Below are 13,235 nucleotides of genomic sequence, written 5' to 3' on the forward strand. Positions count from 1 at the left end.
AAAAAAAAAAAAAAAAAAAAAAAAAAAAAAAATCCCACAGACTATGCCATCCAGCACTTCTCAAAGTGACAGAGACCAGCTCTGCTCTTAAAATAACCTGTGGTCAGTCCATACCGTAGATGCAGGAAGAACCCAACTGGTTCTTCCCCAAACCCTGTTGCTGGTCCTACCCACTGCCCGTCTAATACTTCAGTATAGAGGAGAATGAAGAGAGAAAAGTGACAATGACAGAGCCATTCTCTATAAAAATGGACACTTCTCAGATACTACAGAAGAGAATGATTTGTCCAAAACAAAGGCTATTCCCCCCACTCCTGTATTCCCTAAGTTTAATCACTAATGATACACCCCGACAATGTTTTCTTCCTTAAGAGGCAGCTATGAACCAAATATTCAAGAGTTTCCAGAAGAACTACCATAAAGTTTAGGCATACCCTGTGTCTTAAGTTTATCTCTGAGCAGGGAAAACAATTGAGGGCCAGAGCATCATATTTTGAGGACGGCTCATCAGGAAAATACTGTGTTGACTGTTGGCTCATTTAAACAGAATGGGTTGCCAACAGGAAGACTTAGCAAAATCCTCTGAAGCCAGAATACATACTTTTAACTTAAAGAGCTGTCATGATTTGTTTCCACTACTTCCATGATATCTAACTCCCAGGGACCATCATCTCATCCTCTGTGTCACAAAGCTATAATAAAGCATTCTAGATAAGGAAGCCCAAGAAATGGAATGCCAGCTGACCTCACAAACACAACCCTAGCCGATTCCTTTGTATCATAACACAATGACATAATTTTCTGGATTAGGATACAGAGAAGGAAGCGTTTATTACAGATGTGGTGTCTGTGAAACTGTTTGGGTTCTGACAAGTACTGCTGAACTTGGCCTCCTGATGCTTACTCAACCTCAATGAGACCATAAAGTTTGAGACACTAGACTCTAGCCTGTGTTCTACTGTGGAAGATTTACCAAGAAAGGTAAATTCATTCACTACAAAGAAGTTACAAGGTAACAGAATGGGAGCAATTTTGGTTCAACAGGAACCACATGGGGAGGCCAAATTAATAGTGAGCAGCTGTTTTTTGAGTACACAAAGAGCTCAAAAATAGAAAAGCTATGGAGAAAAATATAAGGTGGGAGCATGAGCGTTTTCTTCATACTACCTTTACACAGGTGGTGATATATATACATACATACATATATATATATTCATTCCAATGTTACCTAAGGTAAATGTAACCAGAAAAAATATTTATCAAATAAATAGTAATCGGGTTTACCACATGATCATATTACCCCTTGACACTGTAGGGAAGAAATCAATTAACTAACTTTAACTACAGTTTGTGTATTTCTTAAAAATGTTTATAAGACTGTGTACTCTGATACTATAAACGCTGTTACGTTTAGAACAAACATATGTTTGGCTCCATTTTAGACAATAGGAGGAAAAGAACAGGTTTTAGGGTATACACAGTGTGTCCCCATAAGAAAACAATAGAGATGTTCAGTACTAAATGTACAAGCAACGAAAGGGCCAAGAGTATACAAAATATTCTGAAAACCTAATTCCATATCACTCCTACTGTATGTCAAGGGCCCCTCCATCACATTCCACAGTGGGACACCAGCTATTTTTGTACTAAAACAACTTCCTGTCGCTCATATCCTGTTTGGTTATGTTTCCGTCACAGTGGAAAACAAAAGCCGGGGCAACAGGATGAATGAAGCAGAAAGAGGAGGTGACCTGAGTGGAGCCTGCCATTAAATTACACCTTTGCCTGCCCCCACTGTTCTAGTCCTTTCTCTGCAATCTGATGTAACTGTGGCCTGATCTCCCCATGGACCTTTCCCTGGTACTGGCCTCTTAACTTTCTCACCCCGACTAAACTCTCCCTCCTTGCCTAGCTGTGCAACTCGAGCCTCCCTCCCCCTCCCACACGCCCTCCCACCCCTATTCAATCTCACACTCTGGAATCCACTCCTTCTAAAATTAGGATGACCAGGTATCAATCAACCTCCTTCCTTTCTTAACAGGTACAAATGATCCCACCCCAGATACACTGGAGCGGGTTATAAATAGTCAAAACCACTCACACTCGGGGCCCTGGATGATGAAGGCGCTGAGAGCCGGGCACACTGGTGCCTGAGCCCCTCACACTGCTCTTCTGCCACCAAGCAGGCGGACAAGAGGCATCACCAACAGACACCTGCCCCACAAGTGAGATGGCAGCATGCTGGTGAATAACAGCACATCTTAAGTTTCTTTTTTTTTTCTCTTCGAAAAATTACCTTCTGCACTTTTTCTACCTTCTTAAATTAAAATGGTTTAAAAACACTTGAGAGCTGCGGGGGGCGGGGGGAAACAACAGTTAAGTCCCTTATAATGCTGCACTTTTTAGGTTCTGACCATGACCCACAGTAAGAAATACATTTACATCACAACCCAACACACACATACACAAACACACTCACTCTCTTTCTACATATATATATCAACATATGATATATGCATGATATACACATATATCTTAAATAATATCTATCATTATTAAAGGCAGTGCACTTTAATATGCTCTATTCAATTCTATCCATTTTTTTATTCTGGGTCACATAATGTTGAGCTAAAGAAGTCTGACACAAAGAGTCATATGTATGATTCCACTTTTCAGAAGGTCTAGAATAGTCAAAACTAATCTACAGTCATAGAGGTCAAAACAATGAGAATGTCAGCTGGGACAGAGGATACAAGACAGTCTGCTGAGGTGCTGGAAATGTTCTATATGTTGATATGGATGGGGGTTATGTGGGTGCACAAATGTGAAATCCATCAAGCTATACAATTAGGGCCTGAGCATTTTACTCTGTGTAAGTTCTACTTCAATAAAAAAAGAAGACAAAATTTAAAAGTAAATGAGAAATGGAGATTGAAACCAATTACTTTAATTTAATTTAATTAGACCAATTTAATTACTTTTTACCAACTAAAATAGCTTCAGCTAACTTGGTCATTACCCACCAGTTTGAAAAACATCTTCAAATATGTTTTATAAATATGTATATATATATTTTTTTTAAAAGAATAAATATATGTGATATATATCTCCTTAGGTCTTAGGATCAAGGAATTCTGAAGGCCAGGTAGTAGTAGGCAGTGAGAGAAGAAAGGAAGGCACAACTCCTGTATGTCTTCACAAGAAAAAAAACATTTCTAATTAATCAACATTAAGCTCAAATAATATGAGTCTCCTCCTAGGTATCCACTGTGTTCACCCAGTAAGTGCAGAAAGTTAACTTTTAAAATTCTAGATTGCACTACATATATTATCTGTTTCAACAGAGATTTTGCTTTGAGAAACCATGAACCCCAAAACATAACAAAAAAGCGAACCTCAATGCAAAATATGACACACAGAAGTTCATAACATGAAAGCACAAACACACAAGCTAAACTCTTCCCAGCCTAGAAGGAGGTTACAATGGTAGCACTAAAATTAGGTTTAATAGGCAGGTGCTAAAAAGATACTGTGGTAACAGTCAAGTGCTAAAGAAAAACAATGCTCTGAAGTCCTAGCCAGGGAGGGAGATTTTATATTTTAGAACAGCTATGTTGTCTTAAAGTAAAGGTCAATGTTGAATGCTAGTCTATTTATAATGGTATATAGATAAACCATGTTTTCTATTACAGTGTTTAAGATACGGGTGTGTAGCGTCTCTATTTCACTGTATTCACACACACACACACAAAAGAATAGAAAGGCAATAACAGAGTAAGAATATAAAGGGCCAAAGAAGACAAAGGATATTTCTCTCATTTAAAAAGAATTATTCAGAGATGCACACAAGGAGGCAAGTACAAGGATATTCATTGTAGCACTGTTTGTAACAGAAAAAATTGGAAATAATAGAACTGCTAAAATAAAATGCTTACACAGTGCAATAAAGGGTATGAATTAGATCTATATACCAACTTGGATGGATCTCAAAAACAAGGCTAATTTAAAAATAAAAGCAAGTACAAAATAATATGTTAGCATTTATATAATATGTTAAACATACAAAACACAGCCACATATTATTATGATAGATATACTGGTAAAGATATGAAAATCAAATGAAAGTATTTCCAGAAAACTCATAATAGTGGTTGTCTCTAGTTGGGGTGGTGGGGGAAGAAGGGAATGGAGTACAGATGATGTTTAAAAAAGAATTTCAAGTATAACTGATATTTTTATTTCTTTAAAAAATGTTGAAGCTGAAAAGACAACACAGTAACAGGTGTTGAATCTGGGTGGTGGGAATATGGCTGTTTTGATCTTCATGCTTTTCAGTAACTTTTTGAGTTTCTCAAGATGATAAAAAACAGGTATAACTTTTTTTTTTTTTTTTCATTCAGACTGACCCGGGAAAAATTCATATAACTCAGGCAACCCTCTTTGGTTCAGAAACAAGGTTATTACTTATCCATCCTTTTTGGAATTGTCTCTATTAACTTAAATAGGGGAAGCGTATGTGTGAACATAGTAAGTAACATGTTACTATGGAAACATTTACCTGTGCACCTTGGTTATTTCTTCAATACTTCTAATGTGGCATTAAATATTATGTGGGGAAAACAAAGAATAACAAAAAGAGAATATTTTGTAAGGCGCTTTCTGGAAAACAGACTCAAATCCGACTTAAGAAGTCAGCAATGTATTTCACCTCACCAAATACTGAAGTCAAAAAATAGCAGTAACTACAACATGAGTTTAATAATTTACTATAATGTATTTGTTAATCATTTCAATATCATTCTATGAAGAGCAGAAGATTTAAGATGATGTTACCTTGGCAAGTTCAGGCAGGTAGCTATCTAAACCGGAAACGGAACCTTCTATTTTGCTTTGTTCATCATCTAAAACAGCAAAACAAATTACCTAAGTCACTCATAGTTGAAAGTATTTTATTTAAAACAGGAGGAGGAAGGCCGTTTCTCTTATGTGCCCTTTAGCACAGTGGTTTTCAACTCTGGATACCCAACAGAAACACCTCAGAGCTTTTAAAAAATGCTGATGGGGCTTCCCTGGTGGCACAGGGGTTCAGAGTCTGCCTGCCGATGCAGGGGGCGCGGGTTCGTGCCCCGGTCCGGGAGGATCCCGCATGCTGCGGAGCAGCTGGGCCCGTGAGCCGTGGCCGCTGGACCTGCGCGTCTGGAGCCTGTGCTCCGCGGCGGGAGAGGCCACAACAGTGAGAGGCCCGCGTACCGCACTGGAGCAGCACAGACAGTGTCTAACCAGAACTGTCAAGAGCTATGGACAGCAGCACACATGGCCACACCCACCAGGCACCAGCCCAGGCCAACAAAACCAGAATCTCTGGTGGGACAAAGGAAAGAGTACTTGTTAAAAGTCTGCAGGGACTTCTAAGGCACAGCCAGAGTTGGGAATCACCTGTCCAAGGGCCTGAAATAAAACTTGAATTGTCAAGAACATAGCCAGATTTTCCCAACCAATTTAATCTGTGGCTTCTGCCCATCCTAACTTTGACTTGAAAATTCCAAAGGATATGATTAATGATAACAATAAAAACTATAATTAGTATTTGAAGTGCCAACTCTATGCCAGGTACTTGAAATACATTATCTTGTTTAATCTTCCCGTCGACCAGCAAGTTCTGTTTTTATTCCCATTTTACAAAAGAGTAATCCAAGGCTCTGAAAACGTAAGTGGCTCGCCCAAGGTCTCACAGCTGAAAAATAGTATTGCTGGGACTTGAACTCAGGTATTCCTTTACGCCTCCAAAGCTGTGATTCTTTTCATCATACAAATGATGTCAGGGTAGGACATTCTACTGTGACAAAATCTTTGCTGACAGGTTATCTGTAAGGAGCTCATGTCTGTTCCACCTCCATGTACCTCTGCAGTAATCTGGCTACTTCCTGTGCCCTCTGGCAAAACAGAAGACACCCACAGAGTGTGCATGCACCTGGGGAAAGCTATACCTGCCTACCTTCATGAGAGTCTCCGTTTCGCTTTTCTTGCATTGCAGCTTCAAAGTTGAGCTGGAGAATCTTGTTCAGAGTTGTGATCCACTCTTCCATTTCCACTTCACTGTCTGCTGCCAAAAGGTAACTACTTTTGTCCTGCATCTTGAGCTCAAAAGCAAAACGCCTGACTTTGTTGTTCTGAAACAGAAAAAGGGTAAAGAGACACACTTTAGAAGAACTGGAACAGCCTTAAAAATTCTTCTCTTTATTATCTGCTGATGGGTACTATCTCATCGGCATTTCGAACCAAGTTATTTAAAAAGGCAAGCCCCTTCCCAATAAACCCCCATCTGTATCCACCTTCCCTGAATTATTTTCTTCATGGCTTTATTTTCCCATCTGACACATTACACATTTTACATATTTATTTGTTGTCTGTCCCATCCAATGAAATGGAAGCTCTTCAGAGCAGAGATTTCTTTTGTTCAATGCTACATCCCGATTTCTAGAACACTGCTTGGCAAATAATAGTCTCTTGAAAAATATCTGAATGAATGAAATTTCACGGAAAATTTTCAGTTCCTCTAGCTCCTTTTTTAATGAGGTAGTATGTGCTATCACATTTTAAAAGCAAACCATTATCTATCAATATGTCTGATTTCCTTACCTGGAACTTTCTCATCATTTATGAGGCCCAAAAGGTATTTAGACACCATGTCTACCTTCCTCCAGCTTCCCTCATGCCTCCAGCTTTTATGCCTGTGAAAGGGTATCTTACTCAAAGTATAAAAACCGCAGTCCATGTGCATTAAATGACGAAGGATGAATGTGCACGAGGCCAGGGTTTCTCCACTTTGGCACTACTGACGCTTGGGGCCGATAACTGTTATGGGGACCGTCCTGTGCACTGTAGCCTGTTTAGAAGCAGCCTGGCCTTACTCCTTAGATGCCAGTAGCATAGCCCCCCAGTTGTGAAGATCAAAACATGTCTTCAGATATTATCAAACATCCCCTGGGGGGTAAAATCGCCCTGGTGACTGCACTAGATAGAAGTTCAGCTCCGAGGAACATGATACAAGACTCCTGGTACTTACAGGCTGAGGGACGTGACATCACAAACTCCCACCAATGTGCGGCGTCCGAGCAGAGCCCCTGCCCACTAAAATTCTAGCTGGTTAGCCGCAGTCCCTGAGGGGGCTCTCAGCGAATGTCTCGGGGACAGGGTGGCCCTCCCAAAGTCGCCTCTGTGACCTCTGCAGCATGGTTCTCAGGAGAGAACTGCTCCCAGCAGAGCATGCACACCACTGTGCACAAGGCCTCACACCTCACTTCACAGCAAGAGTCAGAGAAGGGGTCAAAGGCCAGATATGAAAGGCGTTCTCTCCCCTGCACTCCTCACCTACTCATTACTATGAAAATAAGTTAAAAGTAGGGTGAGCATCAGGCCTTGATTCTGAATTATTCCTCTTTCTGAGCCTCAGTTTCCTTATCTGCAAAATAAGTGTAATCAACTTCAAGGTTCTAAAATACTCTTAGGGCTCAAGATTCGTAACTGGATTCTTTTCAGGTCTATTTTTAAATTTTACTATAGGCATTTCTTTGAACTCACAGCACTTATCAACTAATTTTTTTACAATGTCCAAAAGCAATATTAAAAAAAAAAAAAAACCTGCAATACTTAAGCCACAACTTTTGGAGGTGAGCTTACAAACAGATATGGAGATAAAAACAAATTATTTAAACATGTTGAAGCCTTAGACACAATTCATTAAATGTAAAACACCATCAGCCACACCTGCAAAAAGAATATGAAGGAAGGGATGGCCACTGAAGTCAGAACTTTAGATTCCGAAATGTATTCGAGTCTGAGTGATCGGGGACTCCGTACTGTAAATCATCTATGCTCTGCTGAAGACAGGCAACAAAACTCTTATAAGACAAAAGTAATTACTGCTACTTTCCAAAGGAGGTTGCCAAATATATTTAGTTTTGCTTTAAACATTTTTTTAAAGTCAATGCCAGAGAAAACTCAACTAAAATGTAACTGAAAAGGTCTCTCAGCTTAAGAATACAAATGAAACTACCACTTGCGAATCCCACACAAGAAGTTACTTCACTGTCATGGACAATTCGCTCTGGTACTCCCTCCTTTATGCTGTGAATAAACATACTTTGATATAATTTGGTTTCCACAGTGGCAGCTTTCAGCTGAGTTTGGGTTATAAGCTGAGAGTGCCATGTGCCAATTAGCTATTGACGCAAAAGTAATTCTCAATGAATATTAAGTGGTGCTATCACCTTGATCTAGGGTTTGGTCCTGCACTAGAGGACCAAAAACAATGTTTTGGGTTTTTTTTTGTTTGTTTGTTTGTTTTTAAATTAGTCACCAGTAACTAAAAATACCAAGATTTAACTAAAATGTTGTATTTCTGGTTTTCTTGAACCAGATGAGCTGGCAGTGACACCCAGCACATCAGCTGCCCCTTTAAACGGGACCACTTGTGCTCCGGTTTGTCACAGTCCCCAGCATTTCCTATCACTTTACACCCAGTCCTCTTCTTTCACTTAATTTATCTGCTTGGCCCCTGTAGCCAGCTGAGTTTGGACCCCCCAACTTCCATGCTGACCACGATGAAGCAACAAGGTCTGGACTTATTCTCCCAACATAACTACTAGAAATAACTGGGCGAAATAGATGAAACAACTGTTTTTAGGTATTTTGCAACCATCAGGGCAGCCCTGTGATCCCTGATAGAAAGGAAACAGATGAGGTGAGCCCTACCATCACCTAATCACTTTCTGCCTGGAGGCCATATCTGGACCCAGGAAGGTGAGCCTGAACAGAGTCCAACAGTCTTGCTAACTGAGGAGGCTGCCCAGAGTTCAGAAGACCCAGGGGGCTAGAACATGCAGGACAGAGTCTCCAGAACAAGAACAGACTTCTCAGCACAAATAGATAATAGAGATCTAAACTTAGTAAAAACTCATTCATTACATGTCTATTTTCTCCTTATGTCATGCCTTAACAAAAAAGCTTACCAAAAAAATCAAAATCAAGACACAATAACCTAACTTTCAGGTCACCATAGATAAGAGATAAGGAGAAGACTGTGAAGAATAGGGAATAACATAAGACTCCAAAATAACACAAGCATCTAGAAGACAATGGAACGCCTTCAAATTCTAAGGTAAATTTCATCTAACTCTCAAAAAATTAAGATCTTACACATGATTTCCAGGAAGCTCCTGGAGGATGTGTTCCTCCAAAACAAGAAAGGAAAATGAGAAAGACGACGACATAGGATCCTGGAAACAAGGAATCTGACACAGGCAGGACAGCAAAGGGAATCTCCAGGATGGTGACTGTGCAGAGGCTGAGGAAGCAGTCGGTCCAGCTCAGAGCATGAAGGAGGGTTGCAGGAGCTAAAATCCTCTCTAGCATCACATAATGTCCACAACTGATGAATGAAGAGCAGTGAACACTCCTTATCTAGCAATATGGAGGCAAATGCCAAGAAAAAACACAGTGGAAAAAGTTGAAAATGACCATTTCAGGGAGGGGGGAGTAGGTGAAGTGAGGTGATGCTGGCAGGACTGTGACTTTAGTGCTACCTCTCTGTACTGTTTGACATTTAAACCAGATGAATGTATTATTTGGATGAAAATGCAATTTAATTTTAAGTAAACATGTGAATGCATAAGCAAGTATACCTGAGGGTCAAACCAGAGCTGTGTCTCTAACCTTAGTCACACTGGCCCCACAAGACAACCCTTCTTAGAGAACTGAGCTTTGGGCTAATGTCATCAGCGAACACTGAGTCATCTTAAGGAAGAATTCTCTGATAACGGTGACTGCGTCTATTGTGAGGAGCCGTCAAGAAGATTGTTCGTTAACCACACAGCGCCCTCTGTATGAGGGTCCCCAAGAGAAACGTCTGAACGGGCTTCATTCTGAGATTCCTCGGGCAGCTTCTGACTAATTGGACTGTTTGTAACTACAGACACTGTGCAACTGAACGGGTCTCCAAGCTAGAAAGCTGGTTTGTCACCTGCCATAGCGGGTGTTAGGTCTTTAAAATATATGCTTTTTCCTTAACTTAATCCCACTTCACCTCCTCCCTACCCTGCCTCCTTTCACACTACTTTAAATTTATATTAGCCTGTGTTTTATGTATCCTTGTAAATTGCTGCCTTAGATATTCCTGGAAAACCGGAGGGGAGTGGATGAGTGGATGGATGGACGAACAGACAGACTGGGGAAACTGCCAACCTGCTTTCAAAGGCAATTCTACAAAGGCACGGAAGGAGGCACACCAAACTGGTAATGGTAGCTCTTTGAGAAAGGGAGATACGGCGGTCAACAGGGACTTCTGCACTACCTGTATTGTCTAACATTTCATAATACAAATACATTCATGTATCATGTATAATTAAAATAATTTTTAAGACTAACTCTACAACTGTAACAGCACCATGATAACAAACCCTAACCCCAACCCTAATATTGGCGGAATGCTTACCATGTGCCAGCACTGTTCTAAGCTCTTTACGTGTATTGATTAATCCTTTCCATAACCATATTCAGTACTATCATTATCCCTATTTAACAAATGAGGAACCTGAGGCACAGAGAAGTTGAAAAATATCTCCAAGGTTATAGAGCTGTAAGTGGTAGAGCAGGGATCTGAACTCAGTCTGAATCTGAAGCCCAGTCTCTTGGCCAATATACTACTGTGCCATTGATACTATCATGATGAAAGTCATCCCAGAGATGCTAAGAACTGTTCTGAATATTTCCAAGTTAACTCATCCAATCCTCTTACCCTATTAAGGAAATATTATCATCATCTGAATTTTGCATGTGAAGAAACTTCAGTTAATAGCCAGTCCAAGGTCACACAGTTAAAAAGTAGCTGAGGACTTCCCTGGTGAAGCAGTGGTTAAGAATCCGCCTGCCAATGCAGGGGACACAGGTTCGAGCCTTGGTCTGGGAAGATCCCACATGCCGCGGAGCAATGAAGCCCGTGCACCACAACTACTAAGCCTGTGCTCTAGAGCCCGTGAGCCACAACTACTGAGCCTGTGTGCCACAACTACTGAAGCCCACGTGCCTAGAGCCTGTGCTCCACAACAAGAGAAGCCACTGCAATGAGAAGCCCGCGTACCACAACAAAGAGTAGCCCCCGCTCACCGCAACTAGAGAAAGCCCACGTGCAGCAATGAAGACCCAACACAGCCGAAAATAAACAAACAAATAAATAAATTTATATTTAAATTTAAAAAGTAGCTGAGCCAGGTTTTAAACATAAAAACTCATATGCTGAGCACTCGGGCCTCCTACGACATAATTCTGCGTTGTGTGTTGTACCCACTATCTTCTAAAATGATGAAAAACAAGCCTTTAACTCATTTTTAAGTCTGCTATTATACTTCTACCACGAATACTGCCATTTTTTGAAGTGTTTGCTTAAATCTGCTAATTCATAGATGGTACTTTTACAAAGGAGAAAACTCAACGAAAAAACTCGTTTCATATTTACCTGAACCACACCCATACAGGAATCCAGAAATATTGATCCTTTTGGTTCCTTGGAGATCTTTTCATCTTTATAAAAATTCAAATTGTAGGACCCATCACCAAGTTGAATCAAGTGGAAAAATCGTCTTTTAAACGACTGAGAGAAAAATACACACATAATTATGGTTTCAAGATGAAAACAGCCACAATCTCTCTCAATAACTCACAAGTACACCCTATGAAAAAACCATTTCAGTTCTCTCCAAAACAAATCTAATTCTGGCCAGCGCCCCAGGTAACTGGGTGAGTTAAGACTCTCCATCACATCTAATAATTTTACTGAATTTAAATTCTGTGGAGTTGGTTCACTAAGCATTCCTGGGTCATTTTTCTCACCCACAGAATCAGAGATTTTTACATAACCACCCAGAAGCGGTGCAGGGAATTCTAATTTGGGATGGAGCTCAGTCTAATTTGGGATGGAGCTCAGAAGGATGGAAACTTTCTCAAATCCCCAGGGTGTCTTGCTCACACAGAGTAGGAACTGTTCTCTGCCTCACGGAACTGGACGATTTTCCAGCCTCAGGATTACAACAATCAGCATTTCCCCTGATTTAACCTTTATCCCCTGTTCATCCTACCTCACTTCCATTGTTTCTCTTTATTATTAATTCTGGCCTTTCATTGGTCCTACTTCTCTCCTGAATAGTTTTTACACTAGTTTTACTTTTCTCTTGACAAACCCCTTCCAATTTAACCATTTTCCCTTTAGTCCTTGATTTTTGCTTTTCTTGACTTTACTGCAGGAAGACCTCCATGAAAGTGCTTAGGTGTAGCCCCTCGGTGATGTTCTACGAGGTACCAAGTATCCCTTTTGTAGTCAATATGGAGAAGAAAGGCTGTAAGGCGACCGCACCTTCACATCAGCCTTACGATGATCTCATCACGCTGGTGGTTGGAGGGTGACAAGGGGAGCCGGTGGAAATGGGGCTGTACCAGTGGGGGTCGATCACCGATCACCAGGGAGGCATCTCACTCACCAGACAATGTCACTTTTGTCAGAAAAAACAGCATGCCCATTCATCTTGAGCATCATTTCCAAGACCCACAGGAAAAAAAGGGCTTAGTAAGGGGAAAGCAGGGTGATGGGCCTCCTTACCCTCATGGTCACGCTTATTGCACTGTTCATGTTGCCTTTGTACAGCCATCCGTGCTTGGTGATCCCACCCTTCTGAGAGCCGAGGGAAGCAGCATCCTAGGAGACAAGGGCAACATCGCAATCAATCTCCCGTTATTACTGATGGGAAATCCATTCAATTCATACCAGGTTGCCCCTCGCCCCTCTATACCTGGAGTAACTGTCTGGCACTAACACCTACTGTGTCCACTTATCAATAAAAGAGGTGGAACAAGCCTAGCCCATTAACAAGCAAACGCTAGTCCATTAAAAAGCAAAGCTTGTTCTAGTCCAAGTTTTTTTTCCCCCCCAAGTATTTTAAGTGTTTAATGAGCCACAAAAAGTACATACCATACTTAACCACTCAAGTTGTAAGGTCTCGCCCGGTTTGATGAAAAATGTTTTCACATTACACTCCCATATAGTTGGAGGACAAAAGCAAATTCCTGGAAAACTTCCCAGATGCTTAGTTCAGGGAAAGGTGAATAAGAAAGGAAGGAAATATGAGGCAGGCAATAAAGAAAGCAGAGATAAGATGCTGGGGCAACAGAAATGAGGGAAAGAGAGA

General features: G+C 40.8%; 1 protein-coding gene across 1 annotated transcript in view; it reads right to left on the minus strand.

Moving 5' to 3' along the window:
• The window catches only part of DOCK9 (dedicator of cytokinesis 9), a 176,829-nt gene that overhangs the window by 114,861 nt on the left and 48,733 nt on the right, over positions 1-13,235 (minus strand). The window contains exons 6-9 of the mRNA XM_007467228.1: positions 12,650-12,745; positions 11,513-11,647; positions 5,996-6,170; positions 4,834-4,901 (exon numbers count right to left, since the gene is read on the minus strand). Coding sequence (XP_007467290.1) covers positions 4,834-4,901; positions 5,996-6,170; positions 11,513-11,647; positions 12,650-12,745 — 474 coding nt within the window. The remainder of the gene's footprint in view (positions 1-4,833; positions 4,902-5,995; positions 6,171-11,512; positions 11,648-12,649; positions 12,746-13,235) is intronic.

Source organism: Lipotes vexillifer, unplaced genomic scaffold, assembly GCF_000442215.2.
Source record: "Lipotes vexillifer unplaced genomic scaffold, Lipotes_vexillifer_v1.1 scaffold291, whole genome shotgun sequence".
NCBI lineage: Eukaryota > Metazoa > Chordata > Mammalia > Artiodactyla > Lipotidae > Lipotes > Lipotes vexillifer.